This window comes from Giraffa tippelskirchi, chromosome 12, assembly GCF_054371585.1.
Source record: "Giraffa tippelskirchi isolate mGirTip1 chromosome 12, T2T-mGirTip1v1.2.pri, whole genome shotgun sequence".
Lineage (NCBI taxonomy): Eukaryota > Metazoa > Chordata > Mammalia > Artiodactyla > Giraffidae > Giraffa > Giraffa tippelskirchi.
Genome location: NC_137286.1, coordinates 88216471 through 88230914, shown reverse-complemented (window position 1 = coordinate 88230914; position 14444 = coordinate 88216471). Strand labels below are relative to the sequence as shown.

Sequence of the window (14444 nt, the reverse complement as noted above, 5' to 3'; positions counted from 1 at the left end):
AATCCCAATTTGTATCTCTGAATCAAAGCACCTAAAGAATATCTTGCACTATACTTCTCACATTTCAATATTTTCTTTCTCAATCAGTTCTAGGATATTTGAATCAGCATTCTGGTGCTCTACAGAGGACCAGAAAGTTGACACATCTTAAGAAATCCTTGACTTATGGAAGTTAATGGGGCAACGGGATGACTATTGTACATACAACACCTTCTGGAACTTCAGAGAGGAGTCAGCCTGGGGCCTGGGCTTCTGTCTCAAGCCCCCTAAGGAAGTCACGGGTGGAAAGAGCCAAAGTCTTGTCACCAAAATCCACAAAAACCAAACCCCACAGAAAGTGAGACCAATTGTTTCAAAAATAAAGGCAAGGCAGGCCGAGGAAGTAGGGTAGACCAACCAGCAGGGAGAGATGCGATATTCACAGAGCAAAGGATAATGAGGCAGAGTTTGACAAAAGAAGCAGCACAAAAGAAACTAGAAATGCACTCAAGCTGCCTTTGCACTATACGGAGCCCAGTCAGAAAGTCTACCCACTTAAACACAGTGATCAGAAGAGAGATACATTAAAATGGGAAGTCCAGAAAAACTCCACACCCTCAAAGAAAAGAACCAAATTTACCAAAAAAGTCAAGGAATGTGGACTTAGTTGAGTAATACACATACTAGTCCGCCAGGGGGAGCCCCAGTTCCGTTGAAACAAATACGATGTTTCTTTGGAGGTTTTATTTTCCTTTGGCTTTTTTTCTGGAGGCAATCTTATCTAATACTACACGTTTAATATTTTAAATATGTTTTTACTGGCAGATTTCATTCTGAATACAGAGCTATCAGGAAGTTAAATTAACCGTGAGCTTTTCAGCACACTTTTCAAGTATCTATGCCCTGTTAGAGCCCTATGTGAGATAACAAGATAACGCAATGGTGTCTGGGTTTTAAATACCTGGTATTGCTTTTCATCTTAAATGCCCGTATGTCTCAAAACATACAAAATGCATGCTTGGGTATTTGTTTTATGAATATAAGCAGTCAAAAAATGTTAAAACATATGTGAACTGTAATTTTTAAAATGAACACTTCAAATGTATATAAAATTATTGGAAACTTGACTACTACTAGTTTTCTAAATAGATTAATTATTGTAGAATATAGGAGAATTTAAAATGAATCATTTAGACTGATAATAAATCTACAGAGCACATAAGTTTGTTATGACAGAATAATTTTAATAGGATCATTATGGTAGCTCTGATTATACTATCTACAACTTTTTTTTGCAAGTCTTATTTCAATAATAAATGCAGTGACCAGTTTGGTCAAAGCTTCAGGAAATTGATCTATGGAGGAATTATTCTAGCTTTCCTTAATTTTATATCACTGCGTTTAAGAATCCCCTACTTAATTCAGGGGAATAAAAGTTTAAGTTGAGCCTACAAGAGCCGCCCTGTTACAGGAATTATTTTGCAAAGCAAATGCCACACTGATTATGTAAATAAGAAAGCTGGGACAAGAGAGCAGAGTGAGGGTGTATACCAGTGAGTGAGTGTGTGTGTGTGTTTGTGCCCCGCTGTATCCGGCTCTTCTTGACCCCATGGACAGGAGCCCACCAGGCTCCTGTCCATGGGATTCTCCAGGCAAGAGTCCTGGAGTGACTTGCCATTTCCTCCTCCAGGGTGTCCTCCTGACCCAGGGGTAGAACCAGGTCTCCTGGGGCTCCTGCACTGGCAGGCAGATTCTTGACCACTGAACCACCCGGGAAGCCTGTGTGTACACACATGTACACATGCCTAAGGGGTAGGCAAAGGGAAGGAAATAGGAGATTTAAGATGCAGGGAAAAATGAGTCCTGCTTCGCTATTTAGTCACTATATATCAGGTAACATTCAAAGAATGAAAAGGATGGTTGGCTCATACTTGCAGTTTCTCTATCTGAGGAGACAAATTTCTAAGCAAAAATTCTGCAGGGAATGGTGAATATGCTTAGGCAGAATATCAAATTCATTCTGCAGGTACAGGTCAAATTCTACTACTTCCCCCTTGTCTCTACCTCCTCTTTCACTCTCTTCATCATCTTCATCCCTGACCTGGGAATGGTCTGTCAGCTATGAATGCACAACGTTCTTTATCTGCACCTCTCTCTCACGGCACTCGTCTCACAGTACAGATCTGCTTTTCTCCATAGGACTCTGTAATACAGAGTTTATGTCTGTTTCCAATTTAAACCTCTACCCCTGTCCAAGAAAGCAGCTTGTTCCATGAATAAACAAACAAAAAAAAAGTGTTTTAAAAACTCCCTCATGCAAAGATCAGACAATCTGGGACTTCCCTGGTGGTCCAGCGATTGAGACTTCCCCTTCCTATGCAAGGGATACGGGTTCGATCCCTGGTCAAGGAGCTAGGATCCCACATGCCTCATAGTGAAAAAAAACCAAACATAAACAACAGAAGCAGTATTGTAACAAATTGAAACAAGACTTTAAAAAAATGGTCCACATCAAAACATCTTAAAAAAACAAGCAAGAAAACAAAGATCAGTCTGCCTGGAGAGTACCTTGGCAGAGATTACCCTACCCTGATATAAGCAGTCACCTGACAAATCTCCTAAAGCTTAATTTCCAGGTTTGAATGCCTTAGACTGCAAAATAAAAGTTCCATAAAGGCAGAGATTTAATCTGTCTTTTTCAGAGCTGTGTCCACAGTAAAGTGCACCATGCCTAACACACAGTAGGCACTCAACAGATATTGGAACTTCCCTGGTAACTCAGCTGGTAAAGAATCCACCTGCAATGCAGGAGACCCCCGTTCGATGCCTGGGTCAGGAAGATCCCCTGGAGAAGGGATAGGCTACCCACTCCAGTTTACTTGGGCTTCCCTGGTGGCTCAGACGGTAAAGAATCCACCTGCAATGTGGGAGACCTGGGTTTGATCCCTGGGTTGAGAAGATCCCCTGAAGAAGGGATCAGCTACTCACTCCAGTATTCTTGCCTGGACAATTCCGTGGACAGAGGAGCCTGGCAGGCTACAGTCCATGGGGTCGCAGAGAGTTGGACACAACTGAGCAACTTTCAACAGATATTTAAGGATGTGCACAAGAAACTATTTTTTTTTAATGTTATAAAAGCATCTTTCAGTTAAGCAAAGAAAGCCCGCTCCTCTAAAAAGTCCCTGAAATGTTATTTATTACATGAAAGGCATTTTGCATGGAAATTATTAGTGGATATTATTAACCTTTATTATCTAAATTTAACTCCAGAGTTCTTCTCTGTGGACACAAGAGGTTTGGAATTCAGCTCTCCACTTTCCCTTAGAAACTAAAAAACCTGGACAGGGCGTGATGTTGGACATACCAATTCAAGGGCAGCAATAGAGTGGCTTTGAAAAAGTATCATGAGCTGTAGATCCAGTTAATGTGAATCAGAAATCTGATTAATGCATTCATTTATTCCCTCTGATGCCTAAAAATGAATTAGATAAATTCTCTGTCCTCAGAAGGCTCAAATTTCCTCTCTATTGTTTTGGGCAGTTTATTTAACCCAGGGGTTTTTACCTGCTTAAACATAACATCAAATCCGAAAAATAATCGGTGCAAAGACTCCATGGTACACCAAATAAATTAGCATCTCTGAGTGCAGGGCACAGGCAGCCATTGTTTGAAAAATGCCCAGGTGATTCTAATATGAAGCCAGGATTGAGAACCACTGAAGCAACCCCTCCCAGCTTCAGTTTCCTCATTTCTGTAATGGGGAAAATAATACCTAAGAGTATAAGATTATGGTAAAAACAATTCCAGAAAATGTCTGAAAACTGGCCCAAGATGGGTATGTCCATTCATTCACTTTCCAGTGATAGTTTAAAGATCAATTTTAAGTATAAATTAGCATCCACCAATTCACTGAAAGTGAAAAAGAGAAAATACTTCAAAAGAAGGTGGGAACAATTTTAATTTCAAAATGAAGGGGGAAAGGAAAGAAGGCGGCAGAATAGTAAGAGGGCACAACAGAAGGAGCAGGAGGGAAGTTTCCACGTTAAGAACAACTTGAAGCGAAGCTGCCCTCTCCAGCCCTAGGGGGCGGACGGACGTAGAGACACACGTCCACATCCTTCTCCATCCACCGTAGGAGCCAGGACTTGGAGGGTTGTAGAAGTTCAAACTCCCGAGGACATCCTAGCCCGTTTGTCGTTTTTATTTCTTTGAAGAATGAGTTTAGGGAAGATATGGGAATTTGAAATGGCATATATTTGAAACAAAATATTAGAACATTTATTACTTCAAATGTGTTTCTTTGAATAATTTTACTTCGATACTGTCTTTAAAAAAAGTGGGAATTTTAATATAAAACACGACAGTGAACAAGGCATAAACACGTCAACTTTACCAAAAGTAATTAATAAGAATCATAAATGAAAGGCAAGTTGCATTATGCTGGGTAGAGTGGGAATATGATGCCATTTGTTTGCACAGGTAGAGATATAACCACAGATACGGAACAGTGGAGCAAATACAAGCTGATGGTGTCATCAGCCTGGAGATGCCGCGACGGGCCACTGAATGGGGTCTGCTGTTTCAGGGTAACCGGGAAGAGCAACATAAAAGTAGGCTATTTCCCTCTTCCAACTTTAGCTCACACACTTGGGGATACATACAGTGTTCCTTCATTAATTAAAAAAACACAAAACAGAAAGAGAATGTGAATGTATGGCAAAAGCCACCACAATATTGTAAAGTAATTAGCCTCCAATTAAAAAAAACAAACCGAAAGAGACTCACAGATTTAGAAAATGAACTGATGATTGCTGGGGGAGGGGAAGGGATAGTTACGGAGCTTGGGAAGGTCATGTACACACTGTTATATTCAAAATGGATAACCAACAAGGCCCTACTGTATAGCGCATGGCACGCTAGTCGATGTCAGCTGGCATCTGGATGGGAGGGGCTTTAGGCGCATACATGTATATGTATGGCTGAGCCCCTTCGCTGTTCACCTGAGACTACCATATCATTATTAATCGGCTATATGCCAATACAAGATAAAAAGTTTAAAGTTTGAAAGAAATTTTAAATATAATGGAAAATGTATTCAAATCAGAAGGCAACATTTAGCACAAAGAGAATGAAGATTGTATTTGAAAGGTCAGATCTGGGAACCTACACAAATATTTGAAAAGACTTCTGCTGCCAGAAAATTATCAGATAATTAACAGAAAATCATCCCTTGCCTAGGGCATACTGGAGAAAAATTGCAAATAGGGGAAAGGAACAACTCCCCAATGTCTGATCCGGGTAGATTAATACTGAAAACAATCCCTTTGTTATTTTGCGTGCGTATGTGTGTGTGTGCGTGCGTATGTGTGTGTGTGCGTGCGTGTGTGTGCATGTGTGTGTGTAGTACACTATAATAGCCACAGGTAAATCCCTAGAATTTTCACTCATAGAAAAAATATCAGATAAGTATTGCACGGTTATTTCATTTTCAGGAAGATTTTCACAATGATTATTTTCTATGGAAATCTTAAGACTTTATCTGGCTTAGTATTTTGCACAAAGAATCCTCAATAAACAGCTGTTGATGTGAAGGCAGATACGGTGGAGAGGAGACTGGACCCCTTGGGCATGGCCCCAGCACCCTCCTCTTTCTTGTTTTAGTTGGTTCATTTATAAATATAGAAATTTTACTGCTACATCTAAATCTTATCCAGCTTTAAAAAGTCTTTTTCAGTTATCATTCCTAAGGAAATACCAAATCACACATAAATCTTTCATTCTAGGCTTTATTTCCTTTAAACATCATCAGATCCATAAATAGCCATGCTTTCTGAGAAACGAAAATGATTCTCTCTCCTTATTTTTAAGTAAAGGAGTAGTTTATCAAGAAAGTTTCCATTTAGCCTTCCTCAATTTCCAGAATTTAAAGTGGGATGATTCAAGAAGGAACTTTGGTTTCCTTGTTGTTGTTGCTTAATCACACTTGCTTTTGGTTTGAAATTTTAGAAATCTATGAAATAATAAAATTCCTTTTGTAACTAACCTGCCAAAATATACATTATCCTTCTATGTAATGAAATCTGAAAAAGCATTTTTTTGGTTGAATTTTGACCAGAAATCACAACAAATGTTTTACATATATGGTTTCTATTCATTACATATAACATATTGATACTTAGATTAAAAAAATAACTGTTACCAGAAAATATATCCTCTCGTGTTTGCACTGTGGTTTTACCCCACATGTCACTTCTCCTCCCTATAAATCACACTCCCTGTTTCATTTAACATTACTTTACTTTTATTACTTTGTATCTTGGAGTAAAATGCTTAAGACCTGAACTAACAGACCAATATGGAGATTGAGATATCTGTAGTAAGTTTATCTAAATAACTATATTTATTTTATTTTCATCTTTTAGGATACTTGAGATCTATAGTGGCATGATATCAAACAATATTCACATTCATCCTAGCTATGCGTCCTCAATTTTTTATTTGCACATTTGATTCTCAAGCCAAGCTACCATTCTTGAATATTTGCTGTTGTTTAGTCGCTAAGTCGTGTCCAACTCTTTTGCAACACCATGGACTGCAACACGCCAGGCCCCTCTGTCCACGGGATTTCCCACGCAAGAATACTGGAGTGCATTGTCAGTTTCTTTCCCAGGGGATCTTCTGGGCCCAGGGATCAACCCCACATCTCCTGCATTGGTAGGTGGATTCTTTATGACTGAGCCACCAGGGAAGCCTTCTTGAATATTATATAGATGAAAGGGCTGAAGTTATCAAAAGTCAAAATGTGCAGATAATTTGCAAAGAAAAAAAAGCAAGTGATTTCTCTTCATTTTTAGAAATTCCTTACTTCTAACCATTTTCACTGCACTCCTTTCAGTCACAGTATATCTTAATTACTTTAAAAATCTCATTATCAAAAGCCTAGTTAATAAAAGATGAAACTCCAAAAGCATTCATTCAGAAGAGATTATCCAAATATACAAACACCCAAATTTTTATAAGCAAGCAAACACACCAAAAAAACAAAAACAACAACCCAGGCAGAAAGAATAGAGAAGAAATTGTTGTATAGTCCTTCCAAAATTCAGAATGTTCAAGATAATTAAACATAGTTTAACAAACTGCCAGAGAACAACGCACATGCATTTTTCTGGACTTTCCAGGTTTACTATTATCTCTTAAGTCAGGCATGCAGGAGAATACATTCTATCTTCAGCTGCACAGAAATGAATGTTCAGTATATTCATTCATTGGCTTATTCATGAGCACATTGAAGAATAGGTACAAAGCCACCTACCATTGTCACTGTCTCCTTCAGATGGAACACAGTAGCTAGAGTTGTCCCATGTCTGTGCCTGTGTAAGTTTGTTGAAGGAGATAGGAGGGAGAGTGAGGAGGGCTGGGTCTGCAGGAGGGCGAAAGAGCCAGGCCGCGTACAGGTGCACAAGGACCAGGGTAAACCAAAGGGGCGGCGGCATTTCACAAAGGATTGTATGGGAATGAAGCGAATTTCATATTATGGGTTTTAATTTCAAATGTACAATATAGCAGAAGAATGAAAGATGGCGCATGGAATAAAAAGAATGATAAAAAAACGGAGTGTTAGTACTTTTCAATCATATACTTTGCATGCAGTTAAGATCATTCATCATTAACAGTTCTCAAGCCCACAGACTTAAGAGCACTAATGAATCATGTCAGCGGAAAGAAGGGGTCCCCATAGATTATGCAGACAAAAAGCAAAAGCTCTACCAGGTACTTTTTCCAAAGACCTTCTAAATAACAACTTTAGCAAATATGACTCACCATAAAAGTTGGCTATGCAAAGTTTAATATGTGTACATATGTCTATTATTTATAAATAAAGCTATTATAGAATCAGCACTTACAGTTGGTGAATTTTTTTTCCCAAGGCAATGTAAAATTTCTCTTTAAAGACATCTATAATGACAGCTGAATCTAGTCAACTCTGCTCAACCCTTGAACCATAGATATACCTCTCAATATTGTCTTAGATATTGATCAGTATAAAACCAATTTTGGACACTAGATGAGTCTCTTTAATAACAAACCTAACTAACCAATAGATATCAACCAGTTCAAAGCACTTCTAAGTTGGTCATTTATGAAATAACATCTCTCTGGGGGGCACTAACTATTCATATAGTAGTTTTTGATATTTAGGAAATACCTACACAGTTTTTATTCAATCTTAAGGCCAGGCCGGTAAAATACATGGATTTGGGTATATATATACATTTGTCTTTCCTTGGAGGAAAACATAGAAAAAAATTTCTTTTGGAAAAAACTACCAGCCAACTTCAAGAATCTAAGTTTCTATTCCAACTTGCTGATTTGAGCAGTCTGTTTTTATTTATAACATAGAAATCACATGAATTCATATACTTGATTTTAACATAAAAATCACTTTTTAAAGATCCAAAGCTACTTAATCAAAAAGAATTTCTCTCTTTTTTAGTCATATGATCTTCAATTAAGATTACTATATGTATATATTTTCAAGAAAATGTGAAAAATACATACTGTAATATTTTAAACTTAATAAATAAAAATTTTAACATTCCCAATAGATGATGCTAGTTTCATAAAGTTCCAACATGCCGTCTGATGTTTCTGAAGAAAAATCAGTATTATTTACAATAAACTCCACAAAGCTTTTAACAGCTAGCACAATCTCCACACTAGTTAGTCAGCATTATAGAAAGGTTGGAAGCTAGGAGAGGAAATTATCTTTGTTTCCTGCTATTCAAAATAAATACTTCACTTAGTTTTCACCACTACAAAGAATCAGAAATGGTTCAACAGTGTAGGCACAAAGTTGATAAGCTGAATTTGGATCCCATAAAAAGAACTGGAAAAGTCATGGAGACAATTTTACGACTAAACTACAAAGATGCACATTCAAAAGAATATTCTTCTGTGGAGATTCATTCAACTTTTGATTTGCTCAATTATAAGAACTTTTAAAATTGTCTAAAACTGCCTATAAGGGACAGGAGAATGCTAGCCTCAGTCTTCGGTGTGTAGAGAACATTCCTGGCAGATCACCACTCAAGCCATGGGTGCCCCCATTCCTCCCAGCACAACCTGAGACCTTGCAAATTTAAGCTCAGCCCATATCTGGCTGCATACACTCAGCTCTGTAAATGGTGAGGCCAGTCATTTGAGTCCAATTTCAAGTACAGTTCGGCTCTCCATAAAACACCTCCTAAGCTCCACCACACACCCAAGCATGTTCTCAAATAGCTTTGTCTTATAGTCCATTCAAAATGCCAAGAAACCATTACACCTGGCCACATATTACCCATCAACCAACTTCCTCCAAAAATGAAAAGACATTCCTTTATAAAAGAATTATCTTTTTTTTTTTCCCTATGGGTAAAAAACTATACATATGTGTATCTGCAACTGCTGCCAAAATGCTTTACTAATAAACCCAAGAATATCTAGGTTCTTTACTACCTTTTGCTTAAAGCATCTGAGTGCCTTCTTAGCACTTAACTGAAAAGCATTGGTACAGAATATATGCAAAAGACCTAAGAATCAAAAATATTAAAACAAAGAAGCACCTAAAAGAAGGTAGATAGTGCTAGAACTTTAAATAGGTGGAGACATCAGAAGAACCAAATTTTTCTATACATACTCCTTTTTAAGTAGTTATTTTGCACATTGCTATAATTTACATTTGTGAATGTACTAATAATAAGTTAAAATAAAGTAGGTAATATAAACAGAAAAGCTCTTTAAAATCTCTCCTGACCACTCATGTGAGTCTTGGAATGACTGCCCTGTCACAGGAGCAAACACACAGACCTTACCAAGGCCCAGAGAGCAAACGAGGGGGGTCTCACTGAAAGGGTCACCATCCTTAACTCAGCAAGGTACCAGCAACCACCGAGGCAAAGGGGTAGCTATTTTATCCACAAAGTACTTCTTTACCACTTACATGCCCCAACATTTTTTTCCTCTTTGCTCCGATTCAAAAGAAGGTAAGATAATCTGTTACTGATAACACAGCCTTAAGAGGAGAAACACCAACAGCAGAGCTTGAAAATCTGGCCTCCCCAAGCTGTAGCGAGGTTCTGATGCCAGGATTCAAACTCTCCAGCGTTGACAAGGCTGCTCCCACTATAACATATGCATGTAAAAGGCTAAAGAGAAACTCCGGAGTTGTTTCACACGGGCAAGAGTGCTGAGGTTTCCATTTACCTGATCGAGGTTTCAGGCCAAACAGAGCTGTGCTGGTGCTGGTCGGAGAGGCGGCAGGGGAGTTCTCTCTCATCTGCGGTGTTAGAAGGAAAGGGCACATTTTAAAGAGCTGGAGCAGAGCTATGCACGCTTCCCCAGCATCAAGGATTATCACAAAACCACCACCTCCTTGCATTGGCTGCTGTGAGGAAGCCCTGACTAAGAAATATGACAATGGATGCATCTTCACACTGCAAATTCCTGTGGTAGAATCGACAGAATGTTATTTGGGGGGAAATGTGTTCAATTTTTATATGCTCATTGTAACAGAGTTCATACTCGTGTGATACTGGTAATCCTTTTCTGCTCCAGAATAGATGTGTGCGTGCACGTGCAGGCACGCGCACGCACACACACACACACACACACGCACGCACACATACATCCACTTCACAGAGGGCACATCTGATAAAGAATCTCTTAATACAGTGAGATGAGAAAAAGATGACGCTGAGCAGATGTCTCAGCTATATGGAAACCCCGTGCTAAATCACTTACGGTTAACAAGACATTCTAAATGTTGCCTGTTTGAGCTATTTTCACTCTGCTTTCTATAAAAATGCTACTATATTTAATTTTCAAAATATATCTTATAAAATGAGTCTTTTAATTATGGATAGGGCTGGAGCAGGCTATGAAAGCTAATGAGAGATTCCCTCCGAGATTCTGCAATACAATTAACTCACGAATCACAACAGTCTCACATTACAGATTTTTGTAGAAGATATTCTAATTCAGGCTTCACAAAACACCTCAGCTGTCATTAATCATCAGGAAACTTACCTCATTGGGAGAATACTCGCTCCCATTACTCTGTAATGTAAGGTCATTTTGCACCTAAAGGAAGAAAAAAAATGCATGGTATGTTCCATCAGACTATAAAATTTTTGAGGCAAGAACTGAGTCTGACTTCTATCGTATCCCTGGCACACAGGGACACAATGCATAATACGTGGAATTAATTTGTAGTTAAGTAGGCCATTCTTACTGTACACTTTCTAAAAACATGCAGCTACATTCACAGAAAAATACATCTAAAATATCACACAAACTAAGAAAAGGGATTTCCCAGAGCAAAGAGCTCAGCCCAAAGTACCTATGAACATCAGCTTGCCAGGTTACCAAGTAACCTGCAGGCTCCCACCTGCTGGGAGCATAAGGGTTTTCAGAAATGGTCCAAGGCAGTAGTTCCCAAATACACAAAATCTCACTGGGAGCTTTTTAATAAACGAACATGGCTGGACCTAGGAAAGTCTTATGCTATCAATTCAACATCAGTTTGTTTTGACACCAATGAGAAAACTCGATAGTTTATTTTACCCAGGTCTGCCTTTTTTTATAAGGTAATCAAGAACCCCAGGGAATTCCCTGGCGGTCCAGTGGTTAGGACTCCACACTTTCACAGTCGAAGGCCCAGGTTTGATTCCTGGTCAGGGAACTAAGAGACCATAAGCCTTGCGACATGGCCAATGACAACAACAAAATCCCACTGATCCACCCAATAGAAAATTTGGTGATAACTAATATAAACATGTTCATACATATCACCAAACTAGTATAAATTCAAGATGTCTATTCCTATTGTTGAAGACTGCTATTAAAAAACATTCCCAACTGTGACAAATTCAAGGGAATAACATATTTTTAGAATAAAATGTCATTGACTTCCCTACCCAATTAAATGTCTTAACTGCTAACAAGTAACTTGCAGTTTTGAGTCTCTATCAGAAACTATGTTCTCTAATTTTCCCTGTGTTCCTCCAACATCCTTCCCCACTGGACATTATTTATGTATGAGTATACTTTGCAATTCTTCCTGGATGGATGCCAGTGCTACCCAAACTTAATGGGGACAGTCATCTAAAGTGTGTTAAAAGGCAGACAATGTGGTGTGCTAATTACAAGCCATTTCACAATCTTGGTCTCACCAATGTAACTGGGCACCAGCCTCTGTCTTGGTGTTGCTGTCTGGTTTACGCTCTATGCTGATTGCATCACGGCCAGGCTGTCTTGCTCAGCACAGCCTTCTGGGACCTATCCAAATCCAAATTGCCCTTGAAATCTAGATTAATTTCTCTTTCCTTAAACTCTTATCCCTTCCCCTACTATCCCAGAGTACCTAAAACACCCAGGATTATGGGCTATCTCATAGCCTTCTCTTCTTTCTCAATATCTATGGCTTCTTTTCTCCACAATTTTTAAAATGCCTTAAAAGTGAGGGCAACTGCATCTCCTTCCTATTCCAGTCTTGGATACTAAAAACAAGGCTACATCCAGCACAAGGATTCAACACATACTGGCTAACTGATTCAAGACTATGCTTACGAAATTGATTTCTTCCTGAATCGGGTGTAAGAAATAATATAGAAATAACCAGACCATAAAGGAGCGGCCCACTTAAGTTCCACATATCAACAGCACTGGCCTTGCTCATCCACCACTTTCTTTTCCATTCCTCCTTCTTATGACTCTTTTTTTTTTTTCCACCAGAGCCAGAAATTCTCCCTCTCTTTTTAAAATCATGAAGACGTATCTGCCATGGACAGAGAATTGCCCAAAGAAGGAAGATAAGGAATAAGAATTCCTTACACCAAACGTGACTCCTCATTCCACCAAAAAGGAAAAAAAAAAAACAAATTAATATTGTAAATCACAGATGGAATGGAGACTTTTTTTCCTAGAGGCTTGGTGTCTTCCTGATACTCCTAAAATCATGCACACAGGAGGGCATGTATTTTACTGGAATCAAATGTGGTTCTGCAGGGTCTTCCCTGGTGGCCCAGTAGTTAAGACTCTGCACTTCCAATGCAGGGGGCGTGGGTTCGACCCCTGGTCAGGGAACTAGATCCCACATCTTAGTGGGAATCTCTGTGTGCTACGTGGCACAGCCAAAAAAAAAAAAAAGATTAAAAAAGTGGGTCTGCAGCAGGATTCTAACGTGGTCTCAAAGTATCTCTTCACTGACTACTAGTTGCAAGAGGAAATAGAACAATACTTAAATGGTGGAGAAATCAAGTTCCACATCAACTGGGTGATAAATTACCATCACCAGTGAAGCACAGCCATACACAATGTGCCTCTGAATGTGATACCCTGAGAAGGACACCACGTCACCTGGGCAGCATCCCAGACAAGAACACGGAGACTCAACCTAATCATGAGGAAATACGAAGGATTTCTGTCCCACAAATAAGAGGCAGTTCATTCTTTAAAAAGAGGAGCACTATATTCTTTAAAATTTTAAGGTCATAAAAAAATCAAAGAAAAGTTATGGAAATATCCAGAATAAAGGAAACTATAGGTACCTGACAACTACTGTCTCTAAAGTGGACCCTACTAAAGGGGAAAAAGTGCTGTGAAAATGTCATTAGATCAATCTAAATATTTGGAATATGGAGAGCAGATTAGAGGAAACTCTTTTATCAGTGTAAACCTATGAAGTTGATAACTGAAGTCAGGTTAAACAGGATAAAATCCCAATTCTTAGGAAAGGTACATTGAGATGTTTAGGGAAAAGGACTATGATGCACAAAACTTATCCTTTGACTTTCAGGAAAAGAACTCTGTTTGGGGAGGAAGAGAGAGACAGAGATACTGCAAAACTGGTAAAATGTTAATCCCAGAAAATGTGGGCAAAAGGTTATAATTTTCTGTAACTTTTTGCAGAGTTCTGTAATTTTTTAGCCTTTTATAATTATTTCCAAGTAAAAAACTAAATATAAAAGTGAGTCTGCACAGAATCAAAAGGAGCATGTCTCAAAAGGAGAGCCTGATAAAACAGACCCAGGATAGCATTCACATAAGAGGCTTCCTGATGCCCCACCACTGCGTCACTCAGTGACCCTCCACTCGGGGAGGAGGGAATGCACGGACTCCAAGGACAGGGCGGAGGGACAGTCACAGCTCAAGTTAGGTGTCCTGGGTTATAAGATGGATCCTAACTTACAGAAAATCAAGGAAAAGTTAGAGAGGTAGTCCACAGGAGTCCATAGTCAGCAAGCCTCCGAGATGGAAAGAAAACTCAATGTAATTCCAAATCATTATACTCAACTATGAAACCATACTCTCTAGGAAGACGGGTTTTTAAACTATAGGTCTTTTCCTTCTTATTTAACATAAAGACTTAGCTAGTGAAGAGCGTGAAACTGCTTTACTACGGTACCTGTTCAGATACCTCA

The 14444-nt window shown here is 38.8% G+C and overlaps 1 protein-coding gene across 3 annotated transcripts in view; it reads right to left on the bottom strand.

The window, feature by feature from the left end:
* Window positions 1-14444, bottom strand: part of LRCH1 (leucine rich repeats and calponin homology domain containing 1) — a 213126-nt gene that overhangs the window by 29179 nt on the left and 169503 nt on the right. For 2 of the 3 annotated variants that reach the window (XM_081547413.1, XM_081547412.1), the window contains exons 14-15: window positions 11050-11103; window positions 10228-10300 (exon numbers count right to left, since the gene is read on the bottom strand). In XM_081547413.1, the coding sequence (XP_081403539.1) occupies window positions 10228-10300; window positions 11050-11103 (127 nt within the window). Of the gene's footprint in view, window positions 1-7294; window positions 7403-10227; window positions 10301-11049; window positions 11104-14444 lie in introns of all 3 variants that reach the window. The other variant, XM_081547409.1, reaches the window with a different exon arrangement.